The sequence below is a fragment of the Zootoca vivipara genome, chromosome 8, assembly GCF_965207765.1.
Source record: "Zootoca vivipara chromosome 8, rZooViv2.hap1.1, whole genome shotgun sequence".
Classification (NCBI taxonomy): domain Eukaryota; kingdom Metazoa; phylum Chordata; class Lepidosauria; order Squamata; family Lacertidae; genus Zootoca; species Zootoca vivipara.
Window position 1 is genome coordinate 85,368,802 of NC_142591.1, and position 14,156 is coordinate 85,382,957.

At 48.5% G+C, this 14,156-nt stretch overlaps 1 protein-coding gene across 1 annotated transcript in view; it reads left to right on the plus strand.

The window, feature by feature from the left end:
• Positions 1-3,085: 3,085 nt before the first annotated feature.
• The window catches only part of ZC3H3 (zinc finger CCCH-type containing 3), a 245,607-nt gene continuing 234,536 nt past the window's right edge, over positions 3,086-14,156 (plus strand). The window contains 4 exon segments of the mRNA XM_035124913.3: positions 3,086-3,237; positions 4,342-5,298; positions 5,301-5,727; positions 7,601-7,797. Coding sequence (XP_034980804.3) covers positions 3,192-3,237; positions 4,342-5,298; positions 5,301-5,727; positions 7,601-7,797 — 1,627 coding nt within the window. The 5' untranslated portion in view covers positions 3,086-3,191.

Below are 14,156 nucleotides of genomic sequence, written 5' to 3' on the forward strand. Positions count from 1 at the left end.
ACAGCTAAAATCAGGGTTGCCATATGTCCTCTTTTCTCAGGACACATCCTGTTTTTCACAGGTATGTAAAATGAAAGTCCACAGCAATCCATATTTAAAAGTAGAAGTTGGCAAATGCGTCCTCTTCTCCACTCTTCAAAATAGGGCAACCCTAATTGTTGAAGTTGAAGACAGGAGTGCCTGGCGTCCGAAGAGTCGGACATGACTAAACAACAACAACAATTGTTGAAGTTGCTGTGCATGATTCCTTCCCCTGCACATTTTTTCTTCACAACAATCCTGCGAGGTAGGTCAGGCTGAGAGGTTGTAATTGGCTCAAGGCAACAGATGTAGATGTGTATGCGGCATGTGGGGTGGGGGGGGGCGAGATCAAATGCAGGAGAAGCTTCTTGATGGAGAACAGGATGCCCCCATTTACACTGGAGAAATGTTGGAGGGTATGAAAGTGCCCAAATATCTTAGGCCGCCCTGACCTAGACGGACTCTCACAAGGGCAATTCAAGATTCAATCCAAAGAGTCCCACAGAGAGGCATTAGCAGAACACCTGCCTGGGTATCTCTGGGATTCCGAGGTATTTTCCCCCACAAAACTCCTCCCAAATTGCCTTCAAAACAAACAAACAGACCTGGATGCTGTTTGCAGCTGCCTGCCTGGTGCCAACCATCTTCTCTAACCACTGCCACTCCCTCCCCTCTCAGGTCTCCACAACCTGCTGGCTCAGCTCTTCACCAACTTGAGCATTTTTTTCTTTCTTTCTTTATTTTGCTTTTCTCAGCAAATTTCTCACAAGCCACCGAGAGACTCCCACAGCCTGAACCCAAACTGATGAGGCTCTGATGATTTCAGATGTGTGAGCGAGCTAATTGGGTCCTAGCGCATGCTTGTTGCAAGATTCATCGTTCTGGGCGAGGCTGAACTCATTAGGGGGATTAGCAGCGCCGTGCTTATTTGCAAGCTGAATTAGGCAATTTAATTTTCCTTAAGCATGCCACCTTCCCTAGGGTATGTTCTCGCACGCAGGCCTCCCTGCCAACGCAGTGTCAAAAGGCGCTGCTTGCTTTTTTGAAAAGCGCTCCCCCCCACCCCCGAGTTAGACTCACAAAACAAGGGGGGCGTCACGAGTTGCAGCAGGTGTCAGTGAAATCTTTGGAAGGGATGGAGTTTTAACACAGACCCAAAGTTGGAGATGGATGTTTCTCAGGGGGTGCTAGTTAAGGATATGATGATGGAGGGAAAACTTGGGTTTTTTTTTAAAAAGGGTTACACATCACCCCAATCTCAGAGCAGTAAAAGAATCCAGGGCTTCCGAGAGCTTGCCCAGTTTCCATCGAAGGTCAGCGGAGAGAATTGTGGCATCTTTGGGATATATGGTTTTGTTCGCATGCATATACAACCCAGGCATGAGGGGTGTGTGTGCGTGTGTGTGTTTCATGGCATTCGCACCCCAGCAGATCTCACATCTCCATTAGGAACAGTTTTGGTTCCAGCACAGAGGAAGCAAGTCTGTTTCTCCAGCTTCCAGCCTGTTTCCAGCTCTGATCAAACCAAGCCTGATGAGGAACGGTTGAAGGAGCTGGGTGTGTTTAGCCTGGAAAAGAGGAGACTGAGAGGAGATAGGATAGCCATCTTTAAATATCTCAAGGGCTGACACATAGAAGAGGGTGCAAGCTTGTTTTCTCCAGCTCTGGAGGGTAGAACTCAGACCGATGACTTCAAGTTACGAGAACAGAGATTCTGACTGACGTACGGACAAACTTTCTGACAGTAAGAGCTGTTTGACCATGGGATAGAAGGTGGCGGACTCTCCTTCCTTGGAGGTTTTTAAGCAGAAGTTGGCTGGCCATCTGTCATGAATGCTTTAGCTGAGATTCCTGCATTGCCGGAGGTTGGATTAGATGACCCTCCAGGTCCCTTCCAACTCTATGATCCCATATTGGCTATTGTTCTCCTACCTAGCAGCTAGGAAAGGGGGTGCAGGAAAGGCCCACCTCTTAGCCTGGAGGACACCATCACTCAGTTGCAGCTCTTGCAACCCAACTCATTCTTTTGTGATGCTGCTGAGGACACAAGTGGCTTTTCAAACTAGTTCAGCAACCTCCTCTGTTAAGAGTCTCACCCTCACTGGCTACAGGAGCTCAAGAACTGGAAGGTACTGGGGGCACCATCCAGATCAGGCATCCCCAAACTCGGCCCTCCGGATGTTTTGGGACTACAACAGATAAAAACAAACAGATCATGAACGGCATAGCTGTTGTGGCTAGTAGCCACCGATAGCCCTCCATGGATTTGCCCAGCACTCTTTTAAAGCCATCCAAATTTGGTGTCCATCGCTGCCTCCTGTGGCAGACGGTTCCACAGGTTAACTGTGTGCTAGGTGAAGAAGGACTTTCTTTTATTTGCCTGGAATCTGGCAGCATCTCAGCTTCGTTGAATGTCTGGGACTCCTGGCAGCGAGGGCTACTAGCCACAATGGCTGCTAGCCACGACGGCTACGTTGGCCGTTCCCAGCTGGAGGCAGCACGCGAAAGTGCTAGTCTCTGCCTTACTGCATTGCAGGGGGCTGGACTAGATGACCCTGGGGGGGGGCGTCCCTTCCAACTCTACAATTCTATGGAATCCCAAACACTGCCCTCGGGTCCTCCTCGTGGGTTCCCCTGAAGGCACCTGGATGATCCGCGTTGAAAGCAGGACTCTGCCACTGCCAGGAATGAGGAGGAGCTGCCTGCGAGCCTCACGCAAAGCGTGGAAAGCGTAGCCACAGGAGCCACGCAAAGCACACAGAGGTCAGTCAAATTCAAAGCCCGAGCGCCGCAGAGTTTAATGAATCGCGTAAGGACACTTCCGGTTCTCCATCGGCAGGACCCTGAGGCGGGGATGCTGGGTGAGCGGGTGGCGGCAGCGACCAATCCCGAGTACCCTGCATAGGAATAAGCATCGTCGGTCTCGTTCGGCGCCGCGCTTTTTGCGCCTCCCCGCATTTCGTAGCGGCGCTCGAGTGGAAACCGGAAGTGTGCGGCCGCACGCATGTCTCCTTATAAAAAAGGAAAGGCGCCGGGCGCGCGGGACGATGACGTACACGGAAGCGGACGGGCCTGCGGGCCTGGAGGCGGCGCTCGGCCGTGACGTCCAGGGCAGGTAGGCGAGGAATTGCCGGCTGAGGCAGCAGCGGGAAGAGCAGGAAGAGCCGGCGATGGAGGAGAAGGAGCAGCTGAGGCGCCAGATTCGCCTGCTTCAAGGTGAGGGACCCAGGCGTCCGGGGGTGCCCCCCTCACAGGCCCCTTGGGGCTGAGGGCAGGGGGGCCCCGAGGGGCCTGGGAGGGGGCCCTGTCTGCCTGTGGGAGCGCTTCTTCCCTGGCTGCCTTTCCTTGCAGGCGGTGCTTGAGCTCCGGTCCCTGCCCCAAGGGGCTTACAGATAAAAACAAGAACTGCTGAAAACATAAAAGGGGGGCAGGCGGGAACCAGTGACTGAAAAACAGATAGACATTGATGGAATTAAAACTATATATAGGTTGGCATCCGTCTTTCTCGGGAGATGGTGGAGGAGGGAGCCCTTGGGGGTGAAGTCAGACAGTTGGAGAGTTATAGCGCCAGCTGTGGGTGCAGAGACTGATAGGGGAGAGACATGTTTTGTTGCAGCTGAGGCAGATGAAGGCATCCGGTTGTGTTGCTGCAGATGCACCAAGGTGTTTCTTCCCTCTCTCTCTTTGGGGTAGCTTTTGGAGGTTATGGTTATGGGCACTGAGATCCAGCGCCAAGGGCCTTCTGGCGGTTCCCTCCCTGCGAGAAGCAAAGCTACAGGGAACCAGGCAGAAGGCCTTCTCGGTAGTGGCACCTGCCCTGTGGAACACCCTCCCATCAGAGGTCAGAGAGATAAACAACTACCTGACATTTAGAAAATACCTAAAGGCAGCCCTGTTTAGGGAAGTTTTTAGTCTGTGATATTTTAACGTATTTTGATGTGTGTTGGAAGCCGCACAGAGTGACGGGGGATACCCAGCCAGATAGGCGGGGTATAAATAAATAAATATATTATTATTATTATTATTATTATTATTATTATGGTTGTGGTTAACCAGCACAAGGTTGGGGCAGGTAGGTTGAAATGTATTTGAGTTTGGTTGAAGATTATTATTTTTTGTATTGTAATGGGGCTTCATATGTTCTGTTAATTCAGGTGGGATAGATTATGGCTTCTTACCGGCAGGGCTACATCCCGCAGAAACATGCATGATACTGATCTATGCAGGACCTGTCTTGGTTTGGAAATAAATTGTGTTGCAAATCCTTCAAGGTCTGCTGGAAGGCATAACTATTGGAATCTTTTCCTTCTCTCCTTCTAGGTCTCATCAACAACCATAAAAACATCCATGGGAATACACCAATTGCCCCCCCTGCCCCAGCACCTCAGTGGCAGAATCCCAGGCCGCCTGCCTTTAGCAGCCAGGGTGCTTTCTCTGCTAGATATTCCCAGCAAACCCAGAGGGATTTTCAGCCTCGCCAGAGTTGTCCTAATGCCTGGAGAAAGAAATATTCTCTCGTCAACGTCCCGCCTCGGCCGGCACTTTGTTCTGGAACCAGCGTTTCTGCTAGTGCGTCTCGGACCAGCTTGAGCCACACAAGCCCTGAGGCAACAGAGGCACAGGCCGCGCTCTCGGGAAGAAGCGTAAGCCTCAGTGCAGATGGCAATATCGTTGTGGGGATGCAGGCTGGTTCGGCAGCAGCCAGCACTGCTGCCCCAGGATCCCATCTGAGCTCTGCGGAAGCAACAGAAGGCCCAGCTGTGTCTAGAGGATGCGTGAGCAGGACTGCTTGGCCTTCGGGTGCTGGCCCGAAAAAGACTAAAGCACTGAGCGCCCCCAGCTCGCCTCACTCACTGCATTGCAAGGGCTTTGCTAAGGAGAAGGTTGACACGCCTGCCGGGTGTTGGAAGGGGCCTTCTGTTCAGGGTGCATCGGAATTGGCCCCTGACTTGTGCAGGACTATCAGTGAGAGCGCCGTTACGTTGAAATCTGAGCCTCAGCAGCAGCAGCCCCTGACATTGCCTGATCATAAAGCAAGTGGTCTGTTGGTGAGGAAGGTTCCAGCCTTGCATAGTTTGCAGCAGACGCTTGCAGTGACGGGGAAGCCCGGCCCACCGAGGCTTGCTGAGAAGTCTGCTGCTGCTTCCACTTCGGAGGTTCCTTCACCTGTTGATACGAACCTCTCCCAGGGCAAACCTTCAGCACCTGCTCTCCAAGGAGCTCCTACCTTGCCGGCCTCCATCAAGTCTCCAAAGTTCAGGAGAAACAATTACACGTGGTGGCGAATCAAAGCAAATCCCCCCGTACTGTGAAAAAATGGGCTGCTCCCAGAGCCTCTGAAAATGCACGCAAGGTTGCTGTGAGTGCAGAGAGAGGTCCCAAGTTACTCCCAAGGGGGGAATTGGGAGCAAAGCAAAAGAAATCCAGCCCGCAGTCCAAGATGGGTATTTCTTCCAGCCTGTACAAGTGGAAGGCCTCCAGTCTCCCACTGTCTCCGGCTCCATCCACCTCTGCATTCACGTGGCAGCGTAAGGAATGTGCTGGGTTTGGAGCGCCTCCTCTCGTGGGAGCTGGCGCTTCCCTTCAGACTGTGAGGCGTGGGCCTCTTGGTCATGGCAACCCGAGATCACCCTCTGGGAATAGTGGGGTTTTTAGTTACAAACTGAAGAGCTGGGCCAAAATCATCAAGAGGAAGGGAAATGCCTGGTAAGTTACTGGTTGTGTTGGGAGAAATTCCCAAGACTTTCTCCTATAGCAGTCAAGTCCAACAGGTAGATCGCGGGATGTCTATGGGGTAGATCATGGTCAAAAAAAGCTCAACAGCTTTGCCTGTCAGTAACAATGGGTAGATCACAGCCAGTATTTTTATAATGTGAGTAGATCGCAGTCTCTTGGGAGTTGGACGTGCCTGCCCTATAGTAATGCTTACCACTCCAATGCAGCTGCTGGGGCCCATGAAAACACTTATTTTTGCATTGCAAAGTGTGGAATAAGCTCTGTCAGGGCCTGGAGATGAGAGTTGGACTGTATGTTTGGGGCACTAGATGTGTCTGGGTAGGTAAAGCAGCGAGCAAATTCATGACAACTGTGGGATCCACTCTAGCTGGGAAACTGCTTCCCAATTTTTTCGCCTGCTAGATTCTAATTTCTAGCAGTTCATATAGTACCTGGATCCTCCCCGCCCCAGCCTGAAGTCCAGAGTCTTGGGTGCAACTTTCTGCAGAAAGAACCCAGAAGAGCCTGTACCATTTCAGGATGCAGATATTGGGAGAGCATGAGTGCATTATTCCCCACATCAAAAACAATCTTCCTATAGAAAGCTAGCATGCCAGGGTGAAGGATTGTAAACTAGGTAGGCTATTCCCTGGTGTGCTAACTGTCTGTGTGCATGGAACATTCAGACAAGTGATTCATCGCCTGTGTGAGGTTTTATGGTGGTTGCCTTCAAATATCTACTCTTAAATATATTTTGTAGTTCTTTCTTGTGGTCCCTAGTCCCTAACCTTCTGCTTCCATGTATCCTCCCCCCCCCCCGATGTTCTTTGATTCTAGCTTGCAGGGCTAAACATGTAGATCAGATTTTGCACAATTTCTTCCACAAAAATCAAGTAACATTCAGTCTGCTGGTGCAACTTATTGCAACTGCGGAACATGAGGTTTTGGATTATTGGTCCCCCTGCACCACTTTTTAGCTGGTACCTGTGATTATTTTACCAGCACCTCTTGGTAATGAACACTATACTGCTGAGCAGTATAAATATGCAGAACATATAACTTGTAGAATGTTCAGTTGTCTAATTGGCATATATCAATAAACACAGCTTTGTGAGGCAGAAGGATAGCAGAGAAATCGATCTGCCCACGACAACTTTCCGCTGTGTAGAAGCGTTGCAAAAACTCAGTCCAGTACGCTTCTTCCCAAATATCAAGCCTCGTTTCTAAACGCCAGAAATTTTCCTTCTGAAGTTAAGATAACCGTCCAGTAGCAGTCCATAGCAGCGGAAACTTTATCCAGCTATTTCTGTGCCTGTTAAATAACTCACGTTCACTCCTTTGTTCATTAAAACAGAGAAGATTTATTGTTAGGGCAACTTCAGCCAGGAGTGTTCATCTCCATGATGCTGCAGCTGCGATACGAACACAGCAGAAACAGAACAGAATACAAACAGACAATGTCATATATTACAGAATACAACAGCAATCACACAGATACTTCCTGTTTCCTGTTTACATGACACGTCACAGGACCCCTCGTGATACAGGACGACTGCTGAGCTATTAACCCTCTCAGCTCACATAACTTTCATTGGATTTGCTTTTTGTAAGATGGACCTGGAAGGTGGAGCTATCAGTGGGTGAAGCTCCATTCATCTCTGAGTGTATTTGAGTCACCGTTCTCTATGAGGCGGCTGGGTTGAATAATTCCTGCAGCTTCCTGGAGCCCTGACTACATAAAAGGGGTTTTGGCTGAGAGCTTCCCTCCCCCCCCCATGTGAGACTGCCCTATGAATCTGCTTATGGTCCGAGTGTGATGTGCTAGAGGACTACACCATGGTGAGTTCTTCTGTTGTCCTTCCAGCTCCCCGACTGAGAAGAAGAGCCCGTCCTTTCCCACCGTGCTTCTGAGAAGCCGCTATTGTCTCAGGAAAAGGAACTCCCCTCGGGGAAGGGGATCGCCCACTGCCAGAAGAGCTGGATCCAAAGGCCTGGTGCAGATTGGCAAGCACCGGCTACGCCGCCTGCCGGCATCCCGGACCCACCTTTTGGCCAAAGAAGGTAAGAACAAGCTTGGAAGTCGTGTCTCTTGGTTTAATGGTATGCTTTTTAATACACCAGCGCCTTGTCCTGGGAACTGCAAGGGAAGTCCATCCTGTTGGTCTGGTTTGCAGAAGCATGGTGTTGGTTGAGATTCTCTCTTGCTTTGGCCAACTCTGCTGGAAGAGTTGCAGACCTGGCTGCAAGACTCCTTTCGCTAACAAAGATTTAAAAACTGGATTATGGTTGCATATATCGGTCACGTGGCCTGGGCTTTGGCCGTGGCCTCTGTGAGTTTTTTTTTCCCTGGAAAGCTGGCAGCGTAAGCCACCCACTTGTTTTCCAGCCCAACTGAACCGTAACTCGTTCCATTTCTTCGAGCATTCTGTGCCTTTGGCACGACTTTTGAGCCGACTGGCCCTCAGATGGCAACTAAGCATTTCGTTTTGGTGAGCATGGCCCTGGTTTAAATAGCCATTTGGCTCCTAGCTTACATATCTGAGTTTCTAATATTGGCTGGGGATTGGGGTGCTGTGGGAGGGAATGGGGCCAGATTGCATTTTACTGATTTGTGAACTTCCTAGATAGTATGGGCAGGATAATGTAATGGAAAAACAGCCTCCTGCTACCTGGCAGTGTTTTGGGTTAGGAGTCCCTTTGGGCCCAGTCAGCATCTCAAGTGCCAGGTTGGTGTGAAGTAATCATCTACGCTTATTTATAAAAAGTCTGGTGAGGGTGGGACATTATTATTATTTAGATTAAAAAAAAAACCCTGAAGCGTTTTACACAAATGCCAGAGCACCTTGTTTGCTTGTTAAAGGGTTCTAGAAATGTTTCAGGTGTCTCCAGGATGCTCAGTTCCTCGTATGGAATTAATCCAAGTAAATGTTGTAAAGCCAAGCCTAGCACCCTTGAGCATTTCGAGGTAGTTTTGTGCTCTTTAATGTGTTGGCAAAGTTAAGAAAATTTTAAAAACCTAGTGTAGTTTTGCTTTTTAGGAAGAAGCAACAGCGTTTTGTAGCACATTGCACTTTGTCGTTCACTTTCTCGCCACTGTCGCTGTTACTCCACCCATGTACATGTTGATTTATCAGTAACTAAGTACACTAAAGAGGCAGACCTTAACCAGGGAGTATTTTCGGATGCGTCATCCTGGAATTTCTTGGCAACGGGGTGGTTTTTATAGCTGTTTCTTGAGGGTTGGCCAAGTGCGGGACACTTGTAATCTTCTGGCAGTTTCACAGTTCTGAGGCTGCTGCACCTGTAACTATTATGTGTGACTTCTTCACCAGAATAAACTCCCCACACTCCTTTCCTCCATACTTTTGAGTCTTTGACATGTGGGCATGTGTGACTTCTGACTTTTTAGGCAGCAGTTCTAAACAACTGTGAGTCAGTTGAATTGAACTCAGCGGGACTTACTTCTGAGCAGGCTCACATAGGATCCGGCTGTTACAAGGAATGTTGGAATCGGTCCTGAATGCTCCCTAACTCGATGAGCTGCTGGCTTCATACAGACCAGTGGCTCCCAACTTTTGGGGTATGGCAATCCACAAGTGCAAATCTACATGAATTTCGCATGAATTTCAGACCTTAGTTCAGGGCTCAGCAAGCTTTTTCAGCAGGGGGCCAGTCCACTGCCCCATAGACCTTGTGGGGGGCCGGACTATATTTTGAAAAAATAATAATGAATGAATTCCTATGCCCCACAAATAACCCAGAGATGCATTTTAAGTAAAAGCACACATTCTACTCATGTAAAAACACGCTGATTCCAGAACTGTCTGCAGGTCGGATTGAGAAGGCGATTGGGCTGCATCCGGTCCCCGGGCTTAGATTGCCTACCCCTGCCTTAGTTCTTCTTTGCTGTCAACAAGCAGTTCCCAAGGGTTGAAATGTAAGGCTCGAGCCTTTCCTATGTTCGGCTGTGAGTGTCAGCACAGCATTAAAATATGCCAATGAAACAAAAAGCTGCAAGAGGTATTAATCACAACCATTATGGATTGCAAGAAATAATTATTTTGGGGCTTGCTTGTAACCCATGACCCACCTGCACAGGCTTCACGACCCACAGGTTGGGAAGCACTCATTCCAAGGTTTGTATATTGGATTATTAAACCAATATGTGAATGGGACTTTTGCCTATGCAAGCAACCATTTTGCTATTCTGTTTGCAAAAAGAGTAACTCAAATCAGAAAGAGAAAGAGATGCACTTGGGATTCTTCTTGGAACACAAGCTTAATATGAGCCAACAGTGTGATGCAGCAGCAAAAAAAGTGAATGGTGTTCTCGGCTGCATCAACAGAAGTCTAGTGTCCAGATCAAGGGAAGTCATAGTACCCCTCTAGTCTGCCTTGGTCAGACCCCACCTGGAATACTGTGTCTAGTTCTGGGCAGCACAATTTAAGAAGGCTGTTGACAACCTGGAAGGTGTCCAGAGGACGGTGGCCAAGATGATCAGGGGTCTAGAAGCCAAGCCTTGAGGAATGGTTGAAGGAGCTGGGTAAGTTTAGCTTGGAAGAGAGGAGATATGATAGATATCTTCAAATATTTAAAGGGCTGTTCCATGGAAGATGGAGCAAGCTTGTTTTCTCCAATGGCTCGAACCGATGGCTCCAAGCTCCAAGAAAGGTGATTCTGACTAAACATCAGAAAAAACTTTCAGGCAGTAAGAGCTGTTCGACAGTGGAACAGTCTCCCTCAGGAGGTGGTGGACCCTTGGAAGTTTTCCACCAGAGGTTGGATGGTCATTGATCAGGGGTGCTTTAGCTGAGATTCCTGCATTGCAGGGGGTTGGACTAGAGGACCTTTGGGTTTCCTTCCAACTCTACAATTCTTTGATTCTCCAGGATCCTCCTTTGAGGAAGGCTCAGAGGATAAGAGTCTTTTCGGTTGTGGCACCCCTTTTGCACAAAGCTCTACCCAGTGCAGTACTTCTGGGGCCTTCATTGACATATTTTCAGCATCTGGTAAAAACTTACCTTTCCCCTCATAACTATGTTGTTTTTTGTTAGTTGAGCCTGTGAAGATTTTTGATGCTTGTTTGGTTAGTGGTGTTGCTTTGTGGATTTTTAATGAATTGCATGCGTTTTCTGTAACAGTATTAACCGCATTTTTCTGTGTATAAGTCTAGGTCCCCCCCCCCTAAAAAATAATGTCCAAAGTTAGGGGGCATCTTATACACGGATAATGTCTCTCCCAATTTTCTTAAATCTGAGTCCCCCCATACAAGGGGGCATCTTATAGACGGAAAAAATATAATGTATTTTTGCTTATGCTTATAAATCTTTTGCAGGTTGCTTGGGGACATTTTTGTCTAGCAAGTCACTTAATCTGAGATTATTATTACACCATAGTTTTCATTTTTATGGTCCCAAACAGGAAGCTTTGGTTGCCAGCAATGGAACAAATCAGGATATCAAACCAACTCTAAACTGTAGTTTAATATCACGACTTCTTCCCTAACTAGTCATCACAGTTTTTTGCTTTGGACAAAATGGGAACAAACCAAAATGTTGCGAGACCTCTGTGTATGTGCAAGTTGGAAGTCGGTTGCCAGACCTTTGTGTTGATAAGTTCAGTGTGTTGAAGGGGAGCACATGGATTTATGGTGGCTTCAGGAGTGTGCAAAACTGAAACCTGCGTGTGTTGCTTCCCGTTGGGCAAAATGGGAGACCAGTGCTGCTCCATTTCACATGTCGCATTGTCTTCATGGATGTGGATGCAAGTGAACTTCCGGTCCAGGCCATCCCAAATCTCTGATGTAACGCGGTGTGAACCAATCCACTGAGCCTTCATCTGGGCTTGTCTAGATACTTGGGTGTGATTTTTGGGGCAGTGGGAGGCTGGCATAATCTGACTTTTCTGGCAGACATGCCATATCTAGGTAATTCTGTGATTCGCCTGCTGTCTTTTTGGGGAGGCTGTTGTGGCGGTTGGCCAAGTGGCAGGTGTCCAATAGCAGGATAGACTATTGACAGCAATATATTTTGCTCTTTTAGAGTGGGCAAAAGCCCACCCCCCCACCTCCACCTGGAGTTGCAGAACGGTTTGTGGAGGTGGACTATTAACAGATTATTATCCTTCAATGCTGTGGTCGGGCTGCACTCTGGACCAGCTTGGATGATAACTGTTCAGGTCTCCAACGAACTGGAGATCTTGCTCTTAATGCCTGCAGATTGCAAATGGGCCCTGTCCTCCAAGGAGGCCTGAAATTGCCTGGAAACCTAGGCTCAAGATCCAGCATCCTTATAAGACACTTTTATATGTTACTCTTGTTTGTATGCACGGGAGTCACATCCGGTGCGGCGCACAGACCTCGAGGCAGACCATTTATTGGGGCAGCTTGCCTGGCTGATGTAGAGCCTCATCCTGCTTGGTGCTGGGGGGGGGGTCTGGGCCCCTGGGGGAGTTTTGTTCCTTAATGAAACAAGTGGGCAGTGGAGGAGAAGGGGGGCATGTATGAGCGGCCGGGCGCTTTGAACCTTGCCTCACCCCAGTAAAATCAATGCTGTGACATTCCCTCTGCTTCTCTGATCGCTTGCGTCGACTCTGCTGACATCTGCTGGAGCTTTTGGTGTTCGGTACAAGACCCGGCCATGATTATTTTGAGGGTTTCCCTTTAATAATGAGATAAAGCAAACACCTCCCCCCCCTCTCTCTAGCGTCGCCTGCTAGCAAAGGCTCCCTTGTGTGTGCGTGCAGGCAGCTGCTTGCGGTGTTTTTCAAAGGGTGCCCGTGGGGGTGTGTGTGACCCCCTGTGTGATTGGTGCCCATCCAGACTCTTGGACTGACAGCCACAGAGTCGGGACAGGACCGTCCTCATTCCGGCAAGGGCTCACGTGACGCCTCCTCCCCTCTGACCTGTAGAGGGCAGTCTTGCCCCTGGCATTCTCCCTCGTCCACCTTTTTCTGGTAATTGATTGCCTAATTTCCTCTTTATGTGAAAGAAAGCAGATATCAAGTAATTTGCAGCAATAACCTGCTAATGCTGGGCCAGTATCAAAACTCCCATGTTCATTTCAAGTGGCAGATAAAACACTAATATATAATTATCCTTGCAAATTGGATTGTTTTAAATAACCAAAAGACTATGGCCAGGAGAAAACTATTCCATTTCCCTTGAGTTAGTATTGCGGCATAATTGCTGCGTTCAATCAATTTCCTTGGCATTAGAAATTCCATCACAATCAACATTAAGCTATATTCATTGTGATGGCTAAGAGCCGGGCCATTTCTCCTCTTTTCCTTAACTGGCAAAATTAATCAGGGAAAAGATTTTAAACATTTACCCGTGCGAAAGAGGTCAGCTCTGCCACTATATTGCTCAGCAGATAAGGGGGCTAATAAAAAGAAAATTGAATTACTAATGATCGCCAGGAACCGAGTATATAAAACCTGGCAATCGCCCGCTTCAGGAGAAAAGGAGAATCAATTTTCTTCGGACAAGGTGTGCTCATTTTTTATTTTGGCGCATATTATCAGCGATTTAATTTGAAAGCGCATAAACAGGAGGAAACAGTTAGGAAATAATGAGCCCGAAGGTGTAAAGTGCTACAGGATATATGCTGTACACAATTTATTTGGCACAACAGATAATCACTTTAATTGAATTCAAAACTGCATTGTTCAGCAGTGTGGCCTGCCTCTCTTTGCCCGTGGGGAATTGCAGAATATTACAAAGGTGCCAGAAGAGCCGTGTTTTTTTTTTCTGTGTGTCCCTCCTTTGTAATGTCCCCCGGAAGGCATGACGTGCCTTCGTTCATGCGTGGAAGGATGCAGGCCATTGATAGTGTAATATTTAAAAGGCAATAGAAGTCTCCTCGGCTTCGAGAGCACTTGGTGCCAGTGAGCTGCAAAGTACGCAGCTTCTGCCTTGATGGATAACTTTTGCTCATGGAAGGATCCGTGTGGAGCAGGGAGTTGGCTTCCCCCCCCCCAGCTCTCCATGCTCATCTTGAGTAGCTCTGCGTGAGGACTGCAGGTCATCTTTTCCGCTTTCTAACTCAGTTGCATTGCCAAATCCAATATCCAGATATTGTGTCAGAACTTTGAGGAGGCCAGGCTATTTTCCAACCTTGCCACCGGGCCGTCGGATTGGGGACTTGTATGAAAGGGCAGTCACGGTTTTGGTAACCGGTGGAGAGGGAAGAGCTGGTTCTGGGAGCTTCCCCCCCCCCCAGTCAACCCCAAATGCCTACGACCTGGGGCACTAGAATCCCAAACAAACAATGCTCCTGATTTCAGCTGAACCAGCGGTAATTTAAATGTTTTTCTGTTCCTCTCCTTAGACTGCAGAGACAGACTAGGTGGTTGTGTCTCTCTCCTTCTGCTAAGTGTACATATGCACTTACAAATGCAGCATGCATGGAGTTTTTAT